General features: G+C 44.2%; 1 protein-coding gene across 3 annotated transcripts in view; it reads right to left on the minus strand.

Moving 5' to 3' along the window:
- LOC309346997 (uncharacterized protein) overlaps positions 1 to 12,346 on the minus strand; it is a 140,104-nt gene that overhangs the window by 24,017 nt on the left and 103,741 nt on the right. For 2 of the 3 annotated variants that reach the window (XM_081871419.1, XM_081871420.1), the window contains 2 exons: positions 11,035 to 11,209; positions 4,953 to 5,106 (listed from right to left, as the gene is read on the minus strand). In XM_081871419.1, the coding sequence (XP_081727545.1) occupies positions 4,953 to 5,106; positions 11,035 to 11,209 (329 nt within the window). The remainder of the gene's footprint in view (positions 1 to 4,952; positions 5,107 to 11,034; positions 11,210 to 12,346) is intronic. The other variant, XM_081871421.1, reaches the window with a different exon arrangement.

The raw sequence follows: 12,346 nt of genomic DNA on the forward strand, positions 1-12,346 counted from the left end.
CCGGACAGAAGCAGGCGGGGGGGGGGGAGAGAGAGAGAGAGAGAGAGAGAGGCGGACACGATCTGAGGAATGATACGTGCATTAGGTGGCCGCCTCAAGTGGAGAACGACTGTCCAGTAATTCCTCCTCTGCCCTTATCGCCTCTTGGAGTGTAATAGCCTGTGACTAATCTCCAACCTCCCCACTTCCTCAGCCTCCTCGCTTCAGCTGGTATTTTAAAATGGACACACTGACACGTGCCACGATGGCTCTGTAGGGCTCATAATTGAGCTCTTTCAAGCACAGTGTGCATGTGGGGCTAAGGTGTCGCCAATATGCATATCATGTAGAGGACACACTTGGATCAGTGGTATAAAGGTAGAAGGGCCCCTCCACCAGAAATCCTTCTTCTTTTTCATTCATGATTTGTGCTCATTATGGTATTGGGGCAGTTATACACAATACCGTTTTCAATGCTGTTAGCAATTACCAAAAGTTTGGAGGTTAGCCACACTGCTATTAGTCTCCAGTCCGTGAACATAATGTAATCTCCTCCTGAAATCCTGTACCTGAGGTTTTCGTATGCTTGTTGCTGTCCTGTTTTCATAGTGCCCTCCGCGCTGCAATAGTGCAATAATACGAGCAAAGCGTCGCAGGACAGTTAATACAGCAGAATAGTGGGTGGGCAGCCCAGTATCAATCTGTCGCCAATGCACTATTATTGCCTCCACGACTCGCAAAAATGGAAACTCCACCCATCTAGAGGGGCCAAAAGGTTCCCTTCCTGCGAGCACAGTTGAGCACTGTTAAAACTCCTGCCTCAGTTGGGCAGTGTTGAAATGCCACTGTGTCTCTTGAGGAAGCCGCAGTTCCTTGCCAGCATGCAATTGTGAGTCAACTGGGGCTCCTGCCAAACCATTATGTTCGCCTCTTTTGCAAAGACATCACACAGCCCCAGCTAATAACCTCTGAAGAATAAGAAACTGGGATAAAAACACCCTCCTCCTTCCTGCCACCTGCCGAACCCTCCCTCCCTCCCTCCTCCTTGTGCCACCACCCTCCCGCAAAGTGCTTGCTGGCTTAGTGTTGGGGACGTGGAGTGTTCGGGTGGGTTTTTTGGGTTTTTTTATCACTTAGAAATTGCAGGTTCGATCACAGAGTCTCGTCTGACAGCTGGCTGGATAATTTGTCTCTCGGCTCAGGGAGGGAATGATGGAAGTCAATTTGACAGCTGCATGGCTCCCTGAGGATCCCAGACCTGGAGCACATGGAGGAGCGACAGACGGGCCGCTGCTCTGAATACCAATGAAGCGTCTGCCAGTGAGCACTGACTGGGTATGGTGAAATGAATCACACACATCCGGCTAGGGGACGATTATGGTTATTGCAGAAGGGGGTGGGAGGGTTTGGGGAGGTGGGGGGAGGGAGGGAGAGCAGGGGGTGTGCGGAATCATAAAACCTGAAGCCTAAGGTTCTAGCGACAGCTCATCACCATCAGACTCAATAGGCTCCCACACTGCAAGATTCAAGAGGTCTTGTCTACATGCAGGGCATGTAATTCAGTTAAATTGGCACCCTGATCCTCAGTATTTCACACTCCTGTGCCTGCCTAAAAAATAAAAAGTTAGGCCATCTTCACAGCATGCAGCACTGGATTTGTGCAGCAATAACGGAGCCTCCTTCCTAAGCACTTAATTTTGCACCCTGGGCTTCATGATCTTACAGGAGCCCCCTTTAGACGCTGTGTGTATTACTTCGGTTGCGAAGCACACAATTAATATTTTCTCATCATACTCACGCACGCCAGTTCCTAGCTTTACAACTGCTTCCACATTCCTGAAGCATTAGAGCAAGAAATAGTTTGCCCTGATTAAAAAAAATGAAGAATACTTTTGACCATGTGCGGTTCTGCATTTTACTCACTTAAATAAAACCACAACCATCACTGCAGGAATACAAACGGGACCTGTTTCTGCTTCTGATGGTAAACCCATTTACCTGGGAATGGCTACTGTTGTGTTGTAGAAAAGAATAACAAGGGTTAGCTCCAAAGAAGTTCTACTGAGAGTAAACCCAGTGAAATTGATGGGCTTAAGCTAACCATTAATTTTAATGGGTTGTTTCCAGTGTTAATCCTACTCAGAGTAAGCCCATTGAAATTAATGGACATGACTAAGTTAGGCCCATTAATTTCAGCAAGCCTACTCTGAGTAAAACACAGTCAACCCCATTATATAAAAAAAGAAGAAATTAGAAGACGATGTGCTGACTGGCATCAGCCCCAGGGGGCCCTAGCAAGCCCATGACAGCCCCAATGCTGATAGGCCATCATCTGCTGCTTTCTGGTGAAGTGGATGGGCTTAGAAAAAGTTTCACCGCTGATGCAGCAACCTCATGGACAACCATACCAGTGAGCATTCCTGAAAGCACTGGCAAGGAAATGAAATATTGCTGCACACATTGCTTTTTTTTTTGGATATGCAAGATGACCTTCTCTCAAAGCCCTCACAAGAATAATGGCTAAAGGTGCTTTCTTCATCATCACCATTTATTTGTATGCTGCTTTCCCATGGTACTATAAACCATACTTCCAAGGGGTTATTTAATTACAAAACATATAAACAATAGGCAAAGCGGAAACATCTCATATGCATGAATAAATATGCAGTAATAGGGGCTGTACCCCTTCTCCCTCCACTCACCAGTCACTCTCATCCCACATTAACCCCATGGTGTCCAAACTTTTTTCCAAAGAGGGCCAGATTTGATTAAATGAAGGGCCATGAGGGCCGACCAAAGTTGTTGACCTTTGCACAATTCAAAGTGTTGGTGCTGACCTTTAAAGCCCTAAATGGCATCGGCCCAGTATACCTGAAGGAGCATCTCCACCTGCATCGTTCTGCCCGGACACTGAGGTCCAGCGCCGAAGGCCTTCTGGCGGTTCCCTCATAGCGAGAAGCGAAGTTACCATAGTAAAGTACCTACACTAAATTACTGAATCTGGAACTTCATGTTGAAGACAGCACATGGTACCAGGAGTGAAATGCATTGTGTGAAGTGTACTATGGAATGTTTGAGAACCCCACATTCTTTATCTTTTTCACATGAAGCAGCTGAGGAAATGGAAGAGAGAGAAGTTTGAGTACAGTGAGAAAGGAGATGCACTGAAAAGAAAAAAGTGGCTGTTTTAAATAATGGCAGAACTTTGAGTCAAGAGGGGGTGGAGGAACACTGATAGGAAAATAGTGTTATTATGTTAAGAAGGATGCTGGATCATAAATAATTTGGCACCACTAAACTAGAATGGAGTTATGAGGATAAGCTACTTAAGAATTTAAATTTTTTTTGAACAATTACTAGATTATATTTAATCTACTAAGATTTGGTCATAGGGTGTTGGAGATTAGAAAGTTAGATAATAAGAGTGGAATTAGGATGATAAATTGCTGGCAAAATTTTATTGGAATGAAGGTAGGAGCGGGAGATGAGAGGAAGTCCAAAGAAGTGGTGAAACTATGTTGAGATATATGTTATACTGTTTTATTTTTATGTATTGTATCAAAAAAAGCCTTAATAAATATCATTTAAAAAAAAGGAAAATAGTGTTATTAAACAACAGCAGAGCTTTGATTAAAGCAGGTACACTGAGGGGGTCATCTTTTAAGAAAAAATAGTTTTAACAACAAGAAATAGCAGAGATGGGCACAACACAGAAGCTAACGAAACAGAGCCTTTCAAAACACCCTTCTCACTGTGCTCAAACCATGTTTCAAGCTGCCATTTCCCCCCTCAATGTTATCCCCTGCTAGGTCTACTCAAACTTCTGCCACTGTTTAAAATAACCACTTCCTCCCTCTCAATTTCTCTACATCTCTGTTTTGTTCAAACCTCTACCGTGTGTCTGTGTCTGTTTTGTTCAAACCTCTACCGTGTGTCTGTGTGGCAAGTGGTCCCACCACTACCCTGCTGCCTCACTGCAGGTATGTTGGTGTTGGTAGGGCATTTCCGTGGCTTGTGCCCATTCAGATTGGTAGGGTGGGATCCAGGGAGCTCTACTGTCATTGGCATCAGAGGCAATGACAGAGAGAGTGACAAATGTTAGTTTTGTCCTCATCCTCTTCTTTGCTCAGTAACACTGGCTCTGAAGAGGAGGAAGCTGGCAGGCATTGCCACCCTCCTAGATTGGTTATAAGTTAGAAGGCAATGGAGCTGGCATCTGGCTGAAGGCAGACTGGAGTGCCCCTTCTGCCCTGATGAACCAACCTCCACTTACCATGGCTCTGCCCTCCCACACCCTCTGCTAGTGCCTGAGACCTTCTGCATGCAAAGCAAGCACTCTGTCACTTAGTTATGGCCCATCCCTAGGAACAAAACAATCCTAGCTGGCTAGGCTAGGTTCCAGCCTCAGCCCATACAGTTCCAAATCCCATGAAACTCCCAACGTCCTTTACCAATTTCAGCGGGTCACAACCAACCACTGAATCAACTCAGCTAAAAAGCAGATGGAGACTGGGGGTGGGGATTATGGAATGAGTTGTTTTTCCCCCATTTCCATTTTAACATTACAATGGCAAAGCCATCACAGTTTCTATCATTACTGGGGGCTGGGGAAAGCAGAAAAGTCCTCCCCTGCTATACCCGCCCACCCCAGGAGAATGAAAAGGAAGAGATTGGTTAATTTGATTAGGACCTGCTTAGACAGCAAAATAACCGTCCGCAAAGAGATGGGGAACCCGGTGGTAAAACGATCAGTTTGGTCATAAAAAAACGCACGACAACCTGAGTGTGATGGAACGTTTGTTTGAATGAACACTATGGTAACTATACAGATCCTAATAGGCAAAGCTGCTCGATTAATTCAGCCCTCTAGTGAATCTGTTATCACCATAGTAACACCCTAGTATTGTTATCGGGGAACCTGCTGAAGTGTAGTGAGACGTTAGCATCTGGTAAGCATCTGCAGAGCTACTTACTCAGGTTATAGCATGACTGGAGTGAAGCTGAGGAGAAGGAACTGTGGGCTACGGAGTCTCCCGAGTGCCATATTTCAGAAGCAGAGATGACCGCTGGGGGTCTTGTAGCGCATCTGGGATTGCAGTCTGGAAGCGGGTGGAATTCAGAGGTCTCCTAGGTTGCAAACAGAAACCCATACAGTTTGCAGTGGTGGCACTTATTTACATCACAGATATAGATATAGATATAGATATAGATATAGATATAGATATAGATATAGATATAGATATAGATATAGATATAGATATAGATATAGATATAGATATAGATATAGATATAGATATAGATATTCTTAACTACCTTTGCATTAGAAGAAAAGTTCAAGGCGATTTGCACAAATATAAAAAACCCAACAAAAAGGAGAAACATTGTTGTTGGCATTCGTTTGCCTTGAGAGACAATGGAGTGTGCCTCTACGGATGAAGTCAAATGGCTGTGGCTGCAGAGACTGGTAACTCAGAACTGCTGCCTCCTGCATTGTTTTTAGCACATTAGAAGCACTGGAGTGACCTCTCTGGGGCACAACCCTGGGCAGTGTGTGTAGAGGTCCTGTGCTGCCCAGAGACAAGACTCGGATCTTGGCATCACTGATGTGGTCCAAAAAGGAAAAGCGGAGCTATACATTTGGGACCAGCTTGGTTGCTGGGCGGAGGTGTACAAGATGCCATCCAAACATCTTCAGGACTCCGCTCCGGATTAAGCATTGAAAAAGAAGAAAATCGACTTCCGGGTTAGCGCCATCGACTAATGGCGGATTCCCTTTGAGCTCCGGAGGGAACCGGCTCCGCAGGATCGGGTCTTGCCACTGCGGCGACGCGGGGACCCTTAAAAATCACAGGCGCGGATGCCTGTGAGCGTGGTGACTCGGCGGGCACCATTTGCGCCCCCCCAAGCTGCGAAGGAGCCTTTTTAAAGGCTCCGGAACGGGGACGGGGTGCGGCGCGGTGCTGAGAGTAGACTGCATCTTCTGCGGAGTGAAGCTGCAATGCCATTGTCGGAGAGCGCTGACTTTTTCTTTTGAAGAAATAATAATTTGAATTGGAATACAAGAAGGGGAGGTGTGAGGAGGTCTGAGAAGCAAGTTAAAAGAAAATAAGCAATTGAAATTTTATGTGTTTTTAACTGTTTTTAAGTTTTGTACTTTTGTATTTTTGTATTTTTGCCATTTTTTGTTTTTTTGTGTTGTTATTGAAAATGCTAATAAATATTCATTAAAAAAAGAAAAAGAAAAAAAAGAAAATCAAGGAAGAACCCCCCCCCCCCAAGGACAGAAGAGGATGCAAGTTTGCATAAAATGTTCAAGTGCTAATTTATAAGTACCGTATTTTTCGCACCATAGGACGCACTGGACAATAGGACGCACCTTGTTTTAGAGCGGGGAGAACAAGAAAAAAAATCCCCCCCCTCTGCCCAGCACCCCTTCAGCGAAGTGGCAGGAGGCGCTGCGCAGAGAGGGGGAGAATTTTCCCCCTCTTGTTTTCCCGCTCTAAAACAAGGTGCCGTTTAAGGTGTGTTCAGGCGGCTACCTTGGAAGCCTGGAGAGTGAGAGGGGTCGGTGTGCACCGACCCCTCTCACTCTCCAGGCTTCAGGTTCCTTTTGACCTGCTCTTTGGGGCTGGCGGGGGAAAGCCCACCACCAGCCCCAAAGAGCAGGTCAGGGAGCAGCGGAAAGACGCAGCGGAGAGGCTGCTGCCATAGTCGCGCGTCACTTCTCCAGCTGGGAGAGGGTCGCGGGGGGCTGCTTTAGCCCCGCGCGCGCTCTCCCGGCTGGAGAGGTGACGTGCGGCTATACAGGCTCCTGCCATAGCCGCGCGTGACCTCTCCAGCCAGGAGAGGGTCGCGGGGCTATGGCGTCTTCGCTCCATAGGACGCACACACATTTCCCCTTCATTTTTGAAGGGGAAAAAGTGCGTCCTATAGAGCGAAAAATACGGTATATAGGCAAAATCAAGGGGTGGGGAACATTCCCTTCTGGGCAGTTGGGAGGAAGGAAGGAAGATTTGCTAGCATTAGTGCCCTGTGCCCACCAGAACTTGTGGGACAGGAGGGGGCAGGAACATCAACAGTAGGTGGCACCAGGCCCAACGACAGACAAAGCCAATTAATTCTAGTTTCCTCTCCTACCTCCTTGCTGAGTTCTACAAGGGCAACACTGAGACTATGGATGTGGAGGCTGGCAGCCAGGGCTACCTCATAAGATTGGCTGTAAGATAGGATAGGCAAATCTGTTGATTTTTGTTTATCTCCGCTTCTAATTTTCCCTGGTCTTAAGTCCAGTTCTCTGTTTTGACACCAGCTCCTTGCCTTAAAAGTCAGAAAAATTCGTTGGCATTTTGGGGCAAATTTATCTCAATGTAGACTTTTTTTGCATGCTATTTTTGCCCGATAGACACATTTTTGCAAAACAATTTCACCCAATGTAAAGCATTCCTGTATGTCACCTTCACTAATGAATGTATTTATATGCACACTCTGCCCGAGTGTATTCACTTTTGCATGTGTTTCTAAGAACTGCATTGCAAAATTTGGAGAGGTATTAATTTCAAAAGGTTTATTTATTTTGTAAATAAATTTCATATTGGTTCTGGAAAGTGCAAAATAGGTAGGCTTGCCTTTAAATACAAAATGAATAAAATTTCTCCCACCATCCCTAGACTGAGATCAGCAGGGCAGTGCCCCACTTGCACTCCACTGCTTGCTGGCAGGCATTTTAACTGCTGGCTGTCTCTCAGCCTTAGGCCTGCTTCCTGACGTGCCTCTCCTTCATTTTAAAGCTGTCCCCAGCTAAAGACGTTTCTGGGCTTCAGGCAGAATTAAGCATTTCCTGAGCTACCCAGCACAGCCTCTGACGTTATGGGCTGCAGCTGCCAGAGTCTCCACCCCTGCCTTTCAGAGTCTGGAAACAATGTCTGCAGTTTCCCTCCTTTCCTTTCCCACCATCTGCGCAACGATTTTGGGTTTTTTCCAGTGTCTGCCACCACCTGTGGTTCGTTAGATGACAACAAGATAGGGAAACACTTGGATCCATGAAATGTACAGCTGCGAAAGAAAAGCTTTCTGATCCTTCCAAAACTGTGTCGGCTTACATGTGGTGCTTCGCAGCATGTCTATGCATAGTTTTGCATGCACAACAAGTGTGCCTCAGAGTGGCACTTCACAAGTCATGCCAGCTCCTCAACTTTGAACATGGAGACACACAATTTTAATTTACTCCTCCCTACTCTCTCTGAAATCTGACCTCCCGCTTTCGTCTCCCCTTTCTTCTTCTTCTTCTTCTTCTTCTTCTTCTTCTTCTTCTTCTTCTTCTTCCCCTGTGCTCCCCTTTATTCTTGCACACGACTAGAAGTTAAGGCAGTGGTCTGAGAACTGAACTCAAAGGCAAAACGCTTTGCAAGAAATCTCAAGCTGATTAAAATTGTTCTTGCAAAACATGGTTGGCTAGACTGAATCAGATCAGTAGACAAGTCCGCCACTCCTCTGACAGTTATAACAAGATAAAAAGTTGCTAGGGCAGGTTTTAGGTTGAAATGCTTCTTTCAAAGGTGAACCCTAAAAATTTTATGCCAAGTCCTCCCCAGCTTTCTTATAGTTATATCTTAATAAGGTCTTGTTCAAACATAAAACTAAATGTATAGAATAACATTGCATGAATGAGCCATGGGACTGTGTGCTTCCACCCAACCCTCTCCTCCACCATGGCCATAAGATTGGAAGCTTTCGTTTCTATTTTTTGACTAACCAGAGTTTACCAATATGTGGTTAATCTAAACTATGCTTTACTGAAACGAGGCTAACTGTGCGTCTTTTCAGTCTGCTACCCAGGTGCTAACTGTTGATGGGCAATTTCAAGACCCCTGCAACTCTCCCTTTTTTGTTTTTTTTTTCAAACATAAAGTCATTCTTTACACAGCACATAGTTAAACTATGGAGTTCACACTGCAAAGAGTTAGCGATTGCCACCAACTTGGGTGGCATTAAAAGAGGATTAGAAAAAAAATCATGGGGTAGGGCAGGTGGGAGGTAAGGCTATCAGAGGTTGCCAGGCACAATGGTGTTGTTCTCTCTCCAGTATCAGAGCCAGTCAACCTGTGAATACAAGTTCCTGGTGATGTCAATTAGAAAGAGTATTGTTGTGCCCTTATGTAGAAAACAGCTTCAAATAGTGAATTGTTTGTCCACCAAAAAGAGGAATATTAGCCCATCAAAAAGAGCACAGTCCTGTGTAAAGGAGACACTATGACTTGGATTAATATACCCTAATTTTCCGTGTATAAGACTAGGTTTCCCCCCTTAAAAATAATGTCCAAAATTTGGGGGCATCTTATACATGGATAGATCTTCCCCCATTTTCTTAAATCAGAGTCCCCCAAAATAGGGGGCGTCTTATACATGGGGGAGTCTTATAGACAGAAAAATATGGTTAATCTATTTTTTCCATTACTAGTAAAAGGTATACAGTATCCAGAGATCTTGGGGGGGGGGGACATTATTTCCTGGTACTGAGTAATTGGAACCTCTGTTTCTGCTGCCCATGGCAGACATTTTGAGCTGGTACCCACAGCACTTTCACCAATATAGGAATACTGGCACCATTTTTTGTTAACACCTTCTTCCCCGCACTTATAATACCTACAATAAAATAGTTCTTCAGGTAAAATTATAAACCAAACCTGTTCTCCAGCATAACCAGGGTGCTAGAGGTAGGAAAGGGGCCTTTCGTGCTATCATTCTAAGAGGAAAAAAATCATCTGTGGTATTGCTGCCATTGCCTCAGGAGGCTTGCCTAGTCTCCCACCCTTTCAATGGTTTTATTTTCTGTGACTGCCACGGAACAGGTGAGCTAACCTCTTGTAAAGAGTGGAGAATCTTGAAATAAAACAGGGTTTGGGGGGGGGGGAGAGTGTGACAGGACAGGCGTTTGATCAATTCCAGCTTAGCTGCCCACCAAGCATGGGGGACAAAAGGTGTCTCTCCAGAGGGAAGAATCGTGCCCAGCAACTAGTAACCGTAATATAAACTATATTGCACATTTATTAAGTGCCTACAGTGGTGAGGCCCTGTACACAGAACCAGACATGCTCACTAGCAGATGTTCAATGAGGTAGACACGGCTAGAAAGGACTTTCCTCTTTCGGTAATCGTTCTAAGAGATTTACTATCCCCAGCCGGAATGGAAACTGCTTTTGTACCGGCAGTTGTTTTAATTGTTTTTATACCTGCAATTGTTTTATATATGTTGCAATGTGAAATTGTTTTGAGGTGCTTTATAAGAAGAGGTTCATTAATGGTGAAGACAGCATCTCAGGGAAGTAAATGAAAGTAAAGCTTGGCTGTTCGATCAGGCCAGCGGCCCATCTAGTCCAGCCTTCTGTCCTCACAGTGTCCAATCAGATGCCATGGGGAAACTCGCAAGCAGGAACCAGGCACAAGAGCACCCTTCCCTCCTGTAGCTTCCAGCAACTGGAGGTAGAGGATAGCAATCATGGCTAGTAGCCATTGATAGCCTTTTGTGGCTAGCAAACAATGATATAGTTAATGGATGAACACTTTTATTATTCCTCTGTTTTACTCTGGGTTATGCCTTTTAAATGAATGCTGGGTAAGTTCTATATTTTAATATTTTGCAAGTCACTTTGACACATCTTGCAAATGGTGCCAAACAAATATAATAAATAAGCAAACATTCTCACGGTTGCTAATCATATGCCCATTATGGGAAGTCCACAAGCACAACTCCTGCACCTGCGGTTTCCAATAAGTGGTATCCAGAGGTTCAGACATCTCTTTTTGCTTTTTTCTAAAAAAGAAAAAAGAAAAAAAGCTTCCTGGAGTTAAGGGGAGAAATTTGATTCGGTTCTCATTTTAGTGCAATCCTATCTATTTCGCACTTCTTTCAGAATAATCTGCAGAAATGAAACACAGCTACCGTACCTTTCAAAAGTTGCACTTCTCTGAATTTTTGCAATGCAGTTCCTCAAGCAAAAGAAAGAGAGAGGAAAAGAGTACAAAATGTGCTTATTAAGGGAAAGTGTACAGTGGTACCTCTGGTTGTGAATGGGATCCATTCCAGAGGCCCGTTCGCAACGTGAAAAGCCCACAACCTGAAGCGCTGTATCTGCGCAGGTGCACGGTGCAATTTGGCGCTTGTGCCCATGCAAGAGCGGCAAAACCCAGAAGTAACCCTTTCCGGTACTTCTGTGTCACCGGGGGATGCAACCTGAAAAAACGTAACATGAAGTAAGACTGTACTTACAAATGAAAATACCAGAAATGCATTATTTTAGGGGAAATTGCTAGCAAAAATATACATATTAGGAAAAATGCCCACTAAACTACTGATGAATTTTCATGAGAAAGTGAGAGAAAACGAAATCTCTACTTCTAAGGTGATGCTTAGGGTGACATATGTGTGCATCATAGCTCAAAAACCAAGTATGCTTTATTTTATTTTTAAAACTCTCACTTTTTTCTTACATGCAAATTTAATTGACTAATGAATAGGCGGATTTGTGTGATTAATTGACTAACAGGCTAACTCTCTGTATGTTGACTCAGTAGTAAGTCACACCATTGTTCAATAGGACTTACTCTAGACTAAGATTTATGCCAAGGAAGAAAATACAGTAATAAAAATACTATAAACGTATTAGAAACACAGAGGACAAATTTATTATCACTGGTGCTGCCCAAATGCCCTTGCTTACCCACCCATGCTAGGCTCAACAAGAAAGGACAAGTGACATAACAGACACTAGCCAATCAGTGTTGTGGGCATCCAGCTTCTGCTACAAAGCGATAGAGACATTTTTATTGAGCTAAACCCTAGAGATGAGTAGGTACATCTATACATGATGCAGCAAGTGTGCTTCCACGTTTTGATGCGCCCTCAGTGGTGGATTTTGCTTTCTTGGTAGGGAAATCCAGCGCTCTCACCAAGTTGTATTTACATTGCTGATCAAATTGAAACATTGGACTTTATGGCTGGGATATGGATATATAGATAGATAATAGATTTAAATCAATTAACGCTGCAAACTTATACATGCGCATGATTTCTGTTTAGAAATTTTGAATCGTGGATTTCAAATGTGGAGAATTTGCTTAATTTCAAAATACAGGCAAAATGGTATGTTCATATCAACACCATTCTCCATTGTAAACCACGACTCTGCTCCCTATGCTACCTTACACTCGCACAGTATTTTTCTAGTATCTGTTGATAAATCTTGGGATAGCAGCCAGATTAGAACAGGAAGCTTGACACAACTGATCTTGGTGGGAGGTGCTGCTGGTTATCTTTCATCCTCCTGCTCTCCAGATGTTGCTGAAAATGCCCAGAAGTGAAACATTTGTA

The sequence above is a fragment of the Podarcis erhardii genome (genome assembly GCF_964252035.2).
Source record: "Podarcis erhardii genome assembly, chromosome: 7".
Classification (NCBI taxonomy): domain Eukaryota; kingdom Metazoa; phylum Chordata; class Lepidosauria; order Squamata; family Lacertidae; genus Podarcis; species Podarcis erhardii.